A 15,855-nucleotide genomic window follows, 5' to 3' on the forward strand; every position below is an offset into this window, starting at 1 on the left:
GTGCGTGCGTGCGAGCGAGCGAGCGAGCGGACGGGCGAGAGCGCGAGCGGGCGGGCGAACGGGCGAGAGCGATCGGTGCCCCGGATCGTGCCCTAGTCGGCCCAACGTCGATCATCGAGGCCAGCACGGGCGAATTCGCAAAAACGCGCTGCACGAGACGCCCCGCGCGCACGACGGGCCGCGAGCGAGCAGCCAAAGTGCTTCGTGAGCTCTCTCTAGTCGAGAAACCGATCTGCACGAGGCCGTTCGGGACGTAGAGAGAGATAGAGAGAGAGAGAGAGAGAGAGAAAGAGAGCGCGAGCGGGCGAGTGAGCGAGTGAGCGAACGACCGTACGAGCGAGCGAGCGAACGGGCAGGCACCTCGTAGCGCTAGATTCAGGGCACATGGGATCATCCGGGCCCGTCTCGAGATGAACGGTGATTTCGGTAACGACCATCCATCCCATTCATCCAACCACGCAACCACCATGCAACATCATCATCATCGTCATCGTCATCACCGTCGTCATCATCATCTCCGTCCTCGTCGGTGTAACACGCGCTCGTGTCGGGGAGTGTAGTCTTGTCATCGCGCCGCCTTCATCCACCTTCTCGCCACACCGTCGCCACCTCCTTATGTTGGTGTGTCTTTCCGCGCCGCATGCTAAACTCGCGCCGTGCACGTCGACACGTCGTTATCGTCGCCCGTCCTTCGTCCTCCACGTTGTCGTCGTCATCGTCCCCGTCATCACGTCCGCGTACGTTGTCCTCGTGTCCGGCTCGCCGCAGCAGCCGCCGCCGCCGCCGCCACCGTCGTGCCGTGTCCACGACCGCGCTATATTTGGCCGATAACGCGCCGCGCGCGCCGCAACATATTGCGCGGCCTTCCGCGCGGGGATCCTCGCCTGGGGCGCCGCGAGCCTCCCCGGGCGGCCGTCGTCGTGGCACGCAGCCCGACGCCCCGTCGCCGAGGCTCGCCGGAGGCCCCCGTCGCCGAGATTCCTCGGCCGCGCCGTCAAGTCGCTCCTCTCGGTGCCGCTCCCCCACGTTCTGTGCCCCCCCCCTGCGGGGCCTCGTCGGACAGTGCCGCGTACACGCGGCTCGGGTCGAACGGTCCCTCCTCGTCGTTCTGTTCCCTCCTGCGGGACACCGTTGTCGTCGTCACCGATAGTTTGCGAGGATACGAGGGCTGTCAATGTTGTATGGAGCATCCTAGCTTAAGCACGAATAAAACTCTAGCCGATTATGATATATGTATACGCGTGTATATATAATATAAATATTTTTTATATTATATGTATCGTACAGAGATATGTCATTGTCCTGTGGAAAAGGGATCGGGAACTGTTCTGTGTGATGCAACGGATATTTTGTCGGACCGAAGTATGACTTTGTCTATTCTTGGAACGGAGATACTTGGGGAAATTCCGCCGTCCCTCGCGGTTGTACCCGAGCCGTGTCTGAGCGTCGAGCCAATCGCAAGCGCAAATGTACGGGAAAGTTATACATGATGTAACGACCGGACCTACTCTTGCGAGGAGTCGCGTTCGATGCGGTGACCGGGACGCACAGCTTGGCGCGGATTAGGTTAGAATTGCGGCTGTGCCGCTTCTAGGGTCCAAGTGCGACTCGACCCGCGAGGCAGACGGTGCCGATTGTATCCCGAGTAGCTCGGCAAAATGTCCAGTTGCATCCGAGGGCTTGTCTGTGAAGATCATGAGCAATCGTCGAGTACATGTACGTGGACCTTTGGCACGTGGGCGGGAGTGTACAAGCCTTTCTCTCTTCGCAGGGTACGTTTACATGAATGGGGACATCGGGAAGCTGCCACCAGGGGCGGTCTACCCAGCCACCCCTGAACCTCTGGGTCCACAGGTTGCGGGCGCAATTGGTGGTGGTGTGCCTAATATAGACTACGGAGTCATGAACGGTGCGCCGAGCGGCAGCGAGCTGATTCTTGACGCTGGCGTCGGCAGTCTGGAGCCGTCGCCCCAACACGCTATAAGCATGCACGGAGGTGCCGTCGGATACAGTCCAGTGGATGTCGCCGCGTTGGGCGACGCCTCTGCCGCACCACCGTCTGTACCGATGACGGATCTAAATGTCCTCGGCATACCGCTGGAGCAGCTTAAACAAATGCTCTCTTCGCAGCTGGAGTACTATTTCTCCAGGTAACCGCGCGCCTCCCCCCCCCCCCCCCGAATCGCCGGGGCCGCGCGAAATGCGCGCAATCATCTTGCAAAATCATTACGCGAATACATCAATACATTTGCATCGATTACTTATAAATTTATATTTTTCCTGAAATGTGCCGCAATTGTGCAGCACGCAGCTTTTTCACAGTCACCCTCGGATCATCTTTGTAGACGGGGAACGCGCCGTGCGGGCGCGTCACTGGCAATCGAACTTGGGGGATCCGTTGACTGCGAGTTGACCGCTTTTGCATAGAGTTTTCGTTATTTTCTTTGCACGGCTGGCTTGACTGCTATAGTCGAAAATTAACCTTTGATCACCTGTATTACCAAATACTATTATAGTACATCTGGTGGTTGAACTTTCAACAAAGTCAGACGCAAGGAAGGGATTCAGTGGGATTTCAGTAGTCGCATGTCGCACATCAAGAGTACGACTTGAAGCTGGAAATTTTAGGAAAATTGTTAATGTGCCAGTCTTTGCAAAAGTAGCACAACGCCAGAAAATGTTAATTCGTATCTGGAAACGCAAAACTTGATTCTCTTAATGTACCTCAATGCTATGTGCGATCGCGACTACTTTGTGTATGCAAAAATTATCCGCTTTTGCTTAAAAGGATGACAGTTTTTCATTGATCGGGTCACGGAATACGCAATTGACATGCAAATTTCACGAGCCCGTACATAGACGATAAGAGTATGCGCGGCGTGTGAATGAACAGCACAATTTATCTTTCCAGAGAGAATTTAGCCAACGATACCTATTTGTTGTCGCAAATGGATAACGATCAGTATGTGCCGATATGGACAGTAGCGAATTTTAACCAAGTGAAGAAACTGACGAAGGATATTAAACTCATAACGGAGGTGCTGAGGGAGTCTCCCAATGTTCAAGTCGACGAGGAGGGGCAGAAAGTGAGGCCCAATCACAAACGATGTATCGTGATACTTCGTGAGATACCAGATAACACTCCGCTGGAGGACGTCAAGGTTTGTCCCAGCTTGTCCAGCCTGCGATAAGATTATCCAGGCCCGAGTCCTTGACGTCCCGATTGTTTCTTTGTAGAATTTATTTTCTGGAGAGGGATGCCCGAGGTTTATCTCGTGCGAGTTTGCTCACAATAGCTCGTGGTACGTGACATTCGAGTCCGACGAGGATGCTCAAAAGGCCTACCGGTTTCTACGCGAAGAGGTTCGAGAATTTCAGGTAGGTGGTGGTAGTCGAGGCTTACGTAACACCGAGTTCGGATAACGCGGTAATGCGAAGCAAACGTTGACGATTTGGACAATTCGCGCGGGGTTTACTGCCGTATTTGGTCTTTATTGTAGCTGTAATCGGACATTTATCGTTGCAGCTGCAAATGATAGGCGTGGATTCCAAGTGCGTCATTTTTATTCCGACTGTTAAATTGCAGGGAAAGCCGATAATGGCGAGAATCAAAGCTAAACCAATGAACAGGCTACCAATGCCAACGGTAGCCGGTGTAAGTGGTATAAAAAACGGCTACAGAACTCCACCCCCTCCTCCTGTTTACGATCCAAGCAGTTACACGGCCGGACAGCAACGCTTTTCTCTCTATACCAATGGCACGACCATGCCTCAGACAACTATTCCGGCGTATGCGAATCAGGTCGTTTATGTAAGTATACACAAGTCGCAAGTTCTTGGCGCGCAAACTTTTCCATCCACTTTGAATAATACATCGCGCCCTGCGCAGGGAGAGCGAGAGTGGTTCGTATAAATTAAAAATGTTTCTTCACCGTTCCCTCAGCAACCGGCCTTTTATCCGGCCGGTATGATGCCTTGGGGACCAACTAGTCCCGCTTACTTCGAGATGTCCAACGTCTTTACGATGAACGGAATCACGCCGCACAACACGTTCACGCGTTCGAATACGAGATACAATCCTCGGCATAGGTACGGATCTGCAAGTAGCTTTTCTAGATATTACGTCGGTCGAACGAATGTCTGGGTGTATCTGAAAGTGTCCTTTTTTTCCCCCCTACGCGTACAGAAATAGACAGAGAAACGGCTCCGATAGAAGCTGCTTAATAGACCCGGCCAATCCCAGCAACAATAGTAACAACCATCATCACCATCACCACCATCACCACCACCACCACCATCAGCCATCGTCTATGCCGCCGCTGAGTAATCGTAGCTCACATCCTCCTATGACCGGCGGCGGTGGCGGCGGTGGCAACAGTAACGTGTCACTGGGCTCTTCTACGTCCACCTACCACGCTTCGAGTTTGCCTCCCTCGAAGCCGCCCGCCTCTTCGTCCTCTTCTTCCTACCAGTCCGGCACAAAGTTCCATTCTTCGTCGTCCGCCGTATCGTCTGTTGAGCACGTAAAGGGAGCTTCCTCCTCGTTGTCCTCCGCGCAGGACCAGGACACGACGACGGCGGTCGAGCCCTCCTCCACATCCTCCTCCTCGGCTCCTTCGTTTGCCCGCCACCGTATCCATCGCAGGACCAAAGATCAGGACACGAAGGTAGCGACCGGGAACAACCATCCGCTGCCGGCGATTAAAGAATCCTTGCCGGCGAGCGGGGGCAGCGGCGGCAACAGCAACTGTGGCAGCAGCCGCAGTAGCGGTGTGCAGTTTGACCTTGAGGCAGCCGCTTTCCCACCCCTGCCCGGCCTCGACACCGACCACGGCAAAGCGTCGAGCGACGCGGGCAGCGGTGGCAGCGCCGGCGCTGTCGGCATAGAGTCTTCATCGCAGAATCGATTGTCCGATGTCGTCAAGGGTACCGCCAAGCTCAAGGCCGTTGTCAAGGACAAGGAGAGTGGCAACCAGCCGCAACCTCCGTTGCAGCAACAATCCGCAGCGACTGCGCCAGCGGCGGCCAGCGCCGCCAGTAGATCTGCTAGTCCTGGAGCGAGTTCCGGAGCAGAGGCGCAGGGAAGCGCTGCCGCATCGACGAACTCTGCGAACGCCACGCATATCCTTAATCCGCCGACGGCCAACAACGAGAATACGTCGTCGGCCGACGCTGCCGCGCTCAGCACCGTCGCGCTCACTCCCCCGTCATCTCCTGATAAGTGAGTGGGATTTTTAATTATACGCTCGCTCGGTGTAACGGTGTTTCGGGCAGTTGCGGAGAGTTGCGTTGATACGCGAAATTCTCTTGTGCTGGATCGAGTAGCGGACTGTTTGTCAATTGCGTTGGAGATGTGTTACAATTTTTACGAAAGAAAAAAAAAATAACAGATCCTCCAACGGATCTTTAACACGCCTTTATTCGACGACGCAATGCGCAGTTGGAGTGTGGAAAAATTCTTCGGTCGTACGAACTGTTTCTTTTTTTTTCTCTCTTTAGATTCTCCAACGATGTTGCATCCTCTTTCATTACGTATGGAAAAATCAAGAAACTCCGTTAGAATTCGGATATATATATATTTTTTTTAAAGCAAAATCGTTATTTAGCTCTCGGTTATGAAAGCGACAAACGGCCGCCTTGTTCCAAAGTACGACGAAACTTTCTGCTCTCCCAATACACATGCATACATGTACATAGATGTATATGCGCGCTTACTGCGCAAAATGAGAGAGAGGGAGAGAGAGAGATATATATATATTTTTTTTTTGGTCCTTGAATCGTTAACCTCTTATAGGATCGTTTTATTCTAATTTTATTAATTCATTTTAGTTTTGTCTCCTTTTAAACCGATTTCTTTATTTCTCGTTTGTAATGATTTTTCCTTGAAAAATATTTACGTGCATTAACGAGGTTTCGCACTGAACACCGGCGAACCGTATTGCCGTACTGTCGAATCCTTGTGTTTGAAAAATTACGTTTGCTGCTTCGATTTTTTTACGTATAAGCGCGCTCATTCAATTTATACTGTTATAAAAATCGCGTAGTTTAAAATCTTTATAATATAAAATGATAGAGGAACGTCGCGCGAGACCTTGATCGCCCACAAAGTTGAGTCTAACATTTTGTTTGAGCGAAGGAGCAATTTTTTTCGCTCACGCAACCGAAAGGACGTTGACTTCTCGTTTGCTTTTTTCCCCCTTTGTTTTAATCCTGTAAACGGCTACGACGGTTTTACCACTTTGCATTTCTCGCGAGAAGGATACGTGTACAGAGTCTTAAATAATTTATGTTTGTACCTAAACACTGATCACTAATTATACTTGACGCATAGAAAGCAAACGCGAATCGGGGTCATACAGTAGATTCCGTTCGAACGAGGGATTCAGCTGGTCTCTGTAAACGGGTTCCTGGACACCTGCGTGGCCGGATTTTTATGTCCTTGGATCGCGGTGGACCGTTGTATCGTTGAATCCTCGGGGTCCTCCGAGTTCCATGTTGGATCCTTTCCCTTGGATTCTTCTCGCGATCGCGCGTCGTATATCTTTGGATCCAAGGATCCAATACTTTCCCGGAGATCTTCGGCTTCGCTCGTGAGGACTCGTCGACTCGACGACGGCGAAAGTCCAAGGATTCGAGGATACGGCGCCACGACATACGAGCTTTATGTAGGACCAGGGTAATAGGGTGTACCGTGATGTACGCCCTCAGGAATACCGAGTTGTGTTTCATTGTTGTTGTTGTGTTGTTGTTGGCTGCATTATGCGCTATGTTGTTTTGATGAAATGACGGACACGTGCTTTTTCCTCCGGGCCGACCCTTCCCGTCCCGACGTCTCGTCGGGCGCGACGCCGATCGCACGCCGTCGTACTTGTTACCTGCGAGGAGGGGGATCTCTTCTTTTTCTTCATTGAAAAGATGCACAGAGGTTGAAGGCTTTCTTTCGCATCGCCATAGCTAATCCCGAGAGCAAAAGAACGTTTACTAATTGCTAAGTGTCGTTCGAGTTACCGCAGTGGTCTGTATCCGCCTGCATTCTCGCCACTGGTTTTTTTTTCTTCCCCCAACGCGTATGTTTTACCGTGGAAAATTTACACGAGAGGGATCTAAGAGCTGACTCAAGATTCGTGGAGTTGCGCATAGATGTTCTGGGTTGCCGAGTGCAATCCATTCCGGTCGTTCTTCAGCGAGAATTCTGAAGCTGGTTTCGTCAAGTCTCTTTGAATCCTGAAAACAGGAAAAACGGTGTCCTTGAATCTTTAAGTTGTTAGGTCTTCGGCTGGGCGAGAGACTCTCGCCCGTTGTCTTTTACTTTAATGAATAAATTAATTAGATGTACTCGCATCTATGATGATTTGCCATGTCTTATCAATAATTTCGCCGTTCTTATCGTGCCTTTCTAATTTTTGAAGTTCTAGAAACTTTCTGTTTTTTTTGCTTGTATAAGTAAATATCCTTTTTTTTGTAAGGACTCTATAAGCATGCTCTATAAATCCGGTATATAGATAAGGGTTTAAGTTCGCGGTACCGTGGATTCTCCTAGATTCTTAGTTCTTGAATGCACAGGTTCTTTCATCCCTGGATCATTGAATCACTCGATACCTCCGACCTATTCCGGACAGGCTCTTAGGTCTCGTCCGGGTGCCCGATCCCAAGACCTAAGATGTCACGTTTCCAGTTATCAGACATTCAGACTTCCGTGTTCTTCGAGCTCATCCGGCGTTTGAATGTACGCCCGATGGCCTGGACGTCATTGTTCAGACAACTTCTGTCCTCGGTTCTTTATTAACGCGTTCGCAAAGCTGATCGCGAATTTTCTCAAGACACCCTCGGAGTCCACCGCGAAGACGTGGCTCGAGGGATTTTCACGGGAGGCCAAAAATGCTCAGGGACTTGAGGATCCCGGAATTGCCTAAAGCAAGAGAGTATCTAATCGAAGGACCCGCCGAGGGATCCGAGTGTTCAATGATCGAGGGACCTGAAGAACTGTCCCTTTCGGCACACGAGCGCGGCCACTCCGCATACCGCCGATTGAAATCAGCATTAAACAGCCATTGCTGGCGCACTTATGAAACGCTACATGTGTGTGCGGGAATGTATGCGGTATTATTGTGGTGTGAGATTATTCTCCTCTTGCCTGTACTGTTTTGCGGCAGACAAACAAATAAAACGTCGAATAGGGATGCACGATAAACAATATTATTTTTCAGGGTTCTCTAATATATTACGATTATTATTTGATTAATACGCTACTGCTACATATTGTCATTATTATTATAAATTTTTAATATGATTAAGAGCTATTATTATTATTATTAATTATTATCCGTTTGGTTTCGAGTTACTCGTAAAGGCATTTTCAATGATGAGGTTTCTCTAGCCTATATAATTCTAACGTTTACTAGTTAAGTTATAATTCTCGTTACGTGACTGTAAAATAAAATATAAAACGGAGGAAACGAGAACACACGCGGCCTCAGCATGGTATCTGATGGACCTTTGGTGACTATAGTTGCATTGTCAGCGATGAACTAGAAGTTAATAAACAATGTGTATACTGATGTTTGTTAATCGATGTCTTGCGACACTGCGAAAAATCCTTCTCTCTTGCATATCCCTGGATCGTCGCGGGCGGTTCTCACGAGGTGAACTTTCGACGCGCCTTTCCGCGCCTGTTATCCACCTGTTTTTTTTTTCCTTTTCTTTAAACAACGTTTCGTACAGATTCCTTCGCGTGGCTATGAGAATTTTCCACTTTGGGATTTATGCGGACAATTAAGCTCCCCTTGAGCCGATTGCAAATTTTAACTTTCGCCTCCCTCGCCTGGGCAATCGAGAACCCCCGCACCTTTCGAAATTCTTTGGGAGCCTTCCCGAATCGTTGGCTCGAGAATCGCCCACACGAACATGATTTTCTCATTGTGCATGAACGAAGCTGACGTGCGGTGCGAGATTAACAGTTACTACCGTGCGTTTAGCACACGATGATGGCGCACGTAATAGAGAGAGTTCACGTTACAGCACTTCAGTAGATCGCAATGAGCGTTGATTCCGATTTCTGATCTCGAGCTGCTGTTTCAGACTCGCACTCGTAAGTTCGAACGCCCGTAATAAGTTTCGTAACAATTTACGCTTCCGCGACGCGCGAGGACGTGTTGCAACTGTCCCGGCGTGTGTCCGAGGGTTGGAGGATATAAAAATCTGAAAGCCTCGCGTTAAGGATACCTCGGATACCTGAGTTCTCAATTGGACACGTTCCCGAAGGTCTCTAAATATTCGAGAATGACGGGAAAATAGTGGGAATGTCTACCTGAGAGAGTCCAAGGAATCCGCACGGGGCCACCTCCGCGGATACCAGACGGGGAGAATGTTCTTTTAAAATTTATCCTGAAAATCGTGTAATCGTTGGACACGAGTTCTTCGAAATTTTACCATACGCATTACTAATAGAATGTGTGGAAAAATTTCAAATGCTCTCATAAAGTTGTTGAAAGTGCCAGGGTTGGCCTACGATTACATAATTTTCTGGGTAAATTTTAAGAGAAAATTCTCTCCGTGCGGAGTCTCAGGGCAGCTGTAGGCTGCTTTCCTTTTAGAGAACACAGTCGCGACATTTTTTTTACACAAATCGACGCGTGTCGCTTTCCACTTGGAATTTAATTCAAACTCAACCGACACTTCTCGACTCTGCTCGGGAGGAGAGTCGGAGTGTGTTTTTGACCGAAGAACTGGAGCATCCGCCTCGAGTATCTCGATAGTCTTTTTTTTGTTTTCGACAGAACCTTTTCTCAAAACCTTTTCTCAAAACCTTCGCCATTTCACAGCGGCAAACTGTGCTCGAGTGTGTCAACACGCGTCGATTTGTGTCTCCTAAAAGGAAAGCAACCATAAGTAAGCATGTGTGTTAGTCCCTTACTACTGACAATGCACCGCTGACAGATCTATAAAGACTGACGACTCGAACATGGTGAACGGTGTGGACGACGCTGTAGTTGCGAACACGCACCTGCCGGCACTGGCCACGTCGACGGTGACGACGGCCACGACGACGACAACGGCAACGACGGCGACGTCGGCCGCAGCGACCACGGACGACGCTGAGACGATGACCAGGTGTGACTGCAACAACGTCGTCGTCGTCGTCCCACCTCCTACTGCCTCTTCACAGAACTCCCAATCGCAAACTGGAGTGGCCTCTGCCTTCCCTATAGTAAGTATCATCCTGGCTATCTCTCTCGAAGGAGCTTAATTTGTTGAAAGTACGCCTCGGACTCTCGAGGATCCCTGAAGGAAACTTGTGCGCAGAATATAAATGTGCCAGAAGATACGGAGAGGATAAAAGTTCTCTGATTCAAGTTGAGGAAGCGAGGGCTCCGGGACGTACAAAATAATTAACACTGAGAATCCAGAATTGAGATTTCAAGATTAAAGATCTAAAATATCGTCTAGAAATGTATAGATAAGCTATGATTTTGGTAAGATTTTAACTACGCAAATAGCGGAAGATTCTAAAAGTGCAAATGATAATCTTAACATCTTCAGATGTGTTCGAGGATGATGTTTATAAAATTAGATTTATGTATTTTAGATCTTTCAAATGAGATTTCATCCAGAACCGTTGCGTTGTATTTATGGCGATTTTTATGCTCTGCAGAGCAATGAATACTCTTGAATACCGCGAGCTAATAAATATCTTGTGTTCTCTGCAGGATCTTACGAGGCCAAGCTATGCCCAAGTAGCGCAACATTGCCGCGAGCTACCTTGTACAAAACACAAAACAGATGAGAGGGATAGAAACGTCTAAGAGCTGCACGTGAGTATCCTTTTTCCTCAGTCTCCATAAAAATCTCCTTTGAAGAAGCTATACACGCGGAGAGAAACAAGTTGATTTGATTTTGCGAACAATTTCGTAAATGTTAGTTTCTACTAAGAATCCCTCGAGGCGATCTCGTATCCATTTCTATTAATGTTCTCCAGTTCTAACAATTAGAAAAGGATTAAGTGTAAGTTGAGCCTAGATTAAAGTCAATCCATATTGATACAACAAATCGGTATGCTGAAAAAATTGAAAATATTTGCAATTAGTTCCAAAGTTATATGAAAGAACGGTTACAAGCACGATAAAGATACTTTCCCAAATTCGCGAAATCAACGAACTGGTTTCCTCGACGTGAGACAATCGACCGGAAGCGTCGGTTCTCCATAACAAAATGAAAAGAGAAACGTCCGCAAGGGTGTACATTCTGTTCCTTTATGTGCCGTAAAGGTGACGACGATGAAGGAAGACACCTCGAGCGGCGGAAGCAGCTTAGATATAACGAAGCAAGAAGCCAAAATCTACAGATTACCACGCGTCAACGGGGTAATTAAACGATAATTAGCTGTGCTATATGTGCTATGACGTCATCGCCATCTTCTCGGGGTCGGATCGGATCGGATCGAGAATCAGGATATCGGAGCTCGCCGCTGCTTTCACCTACCTATCTACCCCCTCTCCCCCCCGGTACTCCCTTCTCAGACCGACGCCGTCACGTGCTGCAGGCGTGAGGAAGAGAGAACTTTTTACATTGTACAGTGACGTCTCGCCTACGATCAACGATCGGTCGATCGACGAATCGATCAAGAGAGAGAGAATGAATGAGTGAGTGATAGTGTGCGTGTGAAAATGTGTAAGACTCGCCGCGCACTATTATAGCGGCGCATTCGCAGGCGCTACTATTATACAGGGTGATCGGAGAGTCCCGCGGGGCAAGTTTTGTCGCCGTGGTTTGATGATGTTGATAGTTTCGCCGATATATTTACCCATGTATAATCGGCACATTTGTTTTATTCGCTTTATTGCAATTTGCGAAACGCAATGATTCGATTGTAGTTTATTCGTGATTGGAGGATGTTTGAAGGATTTAAGGTCTTAAAAAAAAATCTAAAAATTTGTTATAGGATTTAAGAACCTAATGATCTAAATGCACGCGTTAAGCGAACGGAAAGAACGGCCGGCTCGGCAGCGGAGGCCCGGAAACGCGAAGCTGACGGCGCTCGGTTACCGGCTCGCCAATGAGAATTATTATTAGGCTGGCAGAGATCGACAAGAAGAGCGACTGGGTATCAAAAAATGTAAAGGAGGTGGAAATCTGAGATTTCACTCTTGTGTAAATGTAATAAAAATCGAAACTTGCATCGAATGAAATAATTCGCTCGATGGAATTTTGATTTCTCAAATGTTATACGCTCTCGAAATTACAGATTTCGTACTTTTTAGAGTTTTTTTCTGTTGCACGAGTCGCTCTTCGAGCTTTTATTACCGGTCTTTACTCCTATGAGTTTCATTATAGACGATGTAACAGTTTTGAGTGTACCTAATAATGTTTGATAAGCTTTAGTTTTAAGACTTCGTTAGTAATTGGTAAGGATTCTTAATTAATAACAAATATATAAATATATATGTTTATATATTTATATATATATATATAGATCTAAAGAATTTACGAATCTAAAAATTACGAGTTACGAGATATAAATGATTGTCTAAAGTTGTGCTTCGAATAAACGCGGAAGTGTGTTACGGACGGTATTTTTTTCTGTTTTCTTTTTTAAGCGGTATTTCTCGACAGCACCAAGCGTATGGCTACGCGGCTTCCCGATCACCCGGTACATCGCGCAAGAGAAGAGTATTGTTATATATCGTTTTTTGGTTCTGTGATTGAGGTACATATTTGTTAGCTTGTAAAAAAGATCGCGTTAAAGAGGTAAGATTATATTACTCTTTTAAAGGGAAAAAACCCCTTCCCCCGCCCCTCCTTCGCGCGTGCAGGGCCGTAATAATATAATCGGGAAAAAAAAACACGTGTACGTGCGTGTGTGTGTGTGCGTGTGTGTGCGCGAAAGTGTGTGTATCTATTAGATATATAATTATATATATATTTGTGCCAAAAAAAGAACATTGCTTGACGAAATCTCCCGAAACGTGCAACGAAGTGGACGCCGAAATCAACAGAGATTCTCGCCAAGTGGAAAGCGGTGTGGAATCTCCCCCCCCCCCCAAAAAAAATTCCGCTCTCTTCCACGTTCCTCATCTTTTACGCAAAAAAAAGTTGAAAATAATAAGAGGAGAACGAAGAGATTGTATTTTGTAAAAAGAGGAAGGTGATGTGTACGAGATTATGCGTGATTTAAGGGCGTTACTGATGGCGAATGATGACGACAATGAGGAGGAGGTGAGGGAGGAGGACGATTGAGAAACGTATGAATTCGTATTTTTATGCGGTTGAAGCGTGCGAGAAGCTTTATTGCGGAGAAAATCGGCGGTGATACCGGATCTGTAAAGTTAACACAAGGACGAAGAGCTCACAATTGAGGAATAATCGTGGAGGATGTTGCTAGCGTGTGTCTCGTAACGAATAGCTTGCGTTTTACAATGTAATTACGACACCTGATACTTGATTAGCATCTTAATTAGTGCTGGCAATGGTGCGCAACACCGTGTTGCGTATCGCGATACGCCAAACGTAAGCGACAGAAAAAGATCTATTAATTTCTCAGAGAATGCGTATTATAATGTGCTTGAGGGGGGGGTTTCTCTCGAGACACGTAACGAAGCGGGCATGGAATTTAGCGCACACGCGCTCCACCTTAACGGAACCGCATCAGTTTGCGTCAGATATTTTTTTTATGCACACGTATGCGAATTTCTCCCGCCTCGATTGTTCCTCAATTTGTTCAGATCCATTTTAAGCGCGGCGACGTTTAAAGTGGATTTAAATTCACTCCCGCTACTCGAATCCCGCATTTCAAGTCCTCTAACTCCAGGATTTTTTGGATCTCCCCGAGGATCTGTCTCCGAAGCCTCGTCATGGATCCCGTCTCAAGTCCATCCTTGTTCCATCACTACCATCATCACCATGGTTTTCGTCTCGCTTTTCTCGCCTATTTCTGAATAACGCGAATCTCTGTAAAAACTTCCTCTGAAAAATCCATTTTCCTCAAAAGATTTTTCGGACCCGCGTGTTGGTTCAAGACAGTGTTCCGTTCTCTTCTCTCAGTTTTACTTTTCACCCCCCCTTTCTCTCCCTCCCCTCTCCCTCTCTCTTTCTCTTGATCACCGAATCCGTGCCCAATTTTCCACCCATCTCGACGGATCAAGCGCAAATCTAAGGCTGTACCATGGTTCACCGGCAGTTCCTTGGACCACTGCGTTGTTACGTGCGATGGGTCGATGTTCCAATCCTCGCTCTCCGAGCCCTCGTCGCGACTCCACTCCTACATTTTCTCTAGCTTTTCAATCCCATCGTCCAATTGTGATTCCGTTTACTCTTCCGTCTTGTTTGCCACAGTTGATGCTCGCGAGCGATGCACTGCGAGCGGGCATCGTTCATCACGGTGGTCATCGTCGATTTCAGGGATTACCGGGAACGGCCACTTCCGATTTGCGTGAAACTCGACTAACCGCCCATTGTACTCTTTGCTGCTACGCGATCAGATTTGTTTTTCTTCTTCTGTTAGAGTATTTCTTGTATTAAACCCTCTGACCACGAGGTGCACCGAGACGTTTAGGAATCTTAGAGTCACGTTTTTATTCGGCCAAGAGAGAAAGGAAGGGAGAGACAGAGTGGGAGAGAATGAAAAATATGCGCGCGAGAGAACATGCTAATTCGGAGTAGCTAGTGTTGCGAGAATCGGGACGACTAATTGAGCACGCATTTAAGTGCCTCAAAGTATGTTGTATATTATTGATTATCTATTACCACTATTAATATTAATTAGTACTATTGATTGCTCTATTATATTATTATCATCATTATTTTATTATTATTATAAGCAGGAGCTTTTGGCTTTAGGTGTTACGATGATGCATATGTACCTACACACATAACACACACACACACACACACACACAAAACAGAACACGCTATAGTGAAAAAAATGAAAAAAAGGATGCGAGCGAGAGAGAGAGAAAAGACATTGTTAACAAATATATATATTATATATGTATTTGTTGATGAACATGTATGCGGGTTTGAATTGACAAAGCGCAACGAAAAAAGGGCGAAAAAAATCGATCTCCTGCGAATAGAATGCAACAGGATGACGTGTCGACGTACATACTGCTATACTTTGAACTTACGATATGCTGCCGTTTCTTCATTTATACACACATACAACACAGGGCGTTTTCGAAATAGGATTGTCAGCTGTTTCTGTTAATATTGAGTTGAATAAATCAAATAAACGATATGTCGGACAAAAACTGTCGACTCTCAGAGGATCGTATATCGTGCTGGCGAGACATTCCCCTGGAGTCTTGCGATCTTTCGCGGGACTATCGAAGTCGATAGTGCGTACTAAAAAAAAAAGATATATAGATATAAGATGTATGATATTGTTTTACGCTTAAAATTCCCAGATTAATTCGTGTACTTTCGTACCACTTGAAATTCCACTTGAGATTATAAAAAATCGGACTATGACTAAGCGCTGGGATTTCTGAGATCCAATCGTAATGAAAGACACGTCGATATAATCGGATAATAACGACAATTATGCTGTCGTGGTACTGCGACCGACCAGCAAAACACTCCAAATTCTAAAGACGGTTCAACGGGATCTCGTCGAGGGGGCCCCAGTGCAACGTCCAAGATAATTAATTTAAAACACGACTGATAAGTTAAAAGATGAAAGAGCAGAATAAACTCGAAAAGTTACGAAATTCCCCATTCGGCCGATTTATTCGCTCGGGATTTCCCCGAGGTCGCCCGATAACCGGGAAATGCCAAGGGATGATCTTTCGCCGGGCGATTCTCTGGAGATCATTTAACATCGTCCGCTGCGTATCTTCGCGAGAAAGAGAGAGAGAGAGTGAG

General features: G+C 47.1%; 1 protein-coding gene across 4 annotated transcripts; it reads left to right on the top strand.

The window, feature by feature from the left end:
* Positions 1-30: 30 nt before the first annotated feature.
* LOC105570470 (la-related protein CG11505) lies at positions 31-14,881 on the top strand. Of its 4 annotated transcripts, none has more exons than XM_012027681.1 (10): positions 31-426; positions 1,772-2,150; positions 2,912-3,161; positions 3,238-3,378; positions 3,587-3,811; positions 3,944-4,089; positions 4,187-5,221; positions 9,937-10,207; positions 10,707-10,811; positions 11,265-14,881. In XM_012027681.1, exons 1-9 carry the CDS (start codon positions 411-413, stop codon positions 10,800-10,802), a joined length of 2,559 nt encoding a protein of 852 aa, XP_011883071.1. In that variant the 5' UTR covers positions 31-410; the 3' UTR covers positions 10,803-10,811; positions 11,265-14,881. The 4 variants fall into 4 exon arrangements, with proteins under 4 accessions (XP_011883071.1, XP_011883072.1, XP_011883073.1 ...); XM_012027682.1 differs by lacking the exon at positions 31-426 and adding an exon at positions 613-621; XM_012027684.1 differs by lacking the exon at positions 31-426 and having other exon boundaries at positions 1,599-2,150.
* Positions 14,882-15,855: the final 974 nt, after the last annotated feature.

Source organism: Vollenhovia emeryi, unplaced genomic scaffold (genome assembly GCF_000949405.1).
Source record: "Vollenhovia emeryi isolate VEMERY1.0 unplaced genomic scaffold, V.emery_V1.0 DF939120.1, whole genome shotgun sequence".
NCBI lineage: Eukaryota > Metazoa > Arthropoda > Insecta > Hymenoptera > Formicidae > Vollenhovia > Vollenhovia emeryi.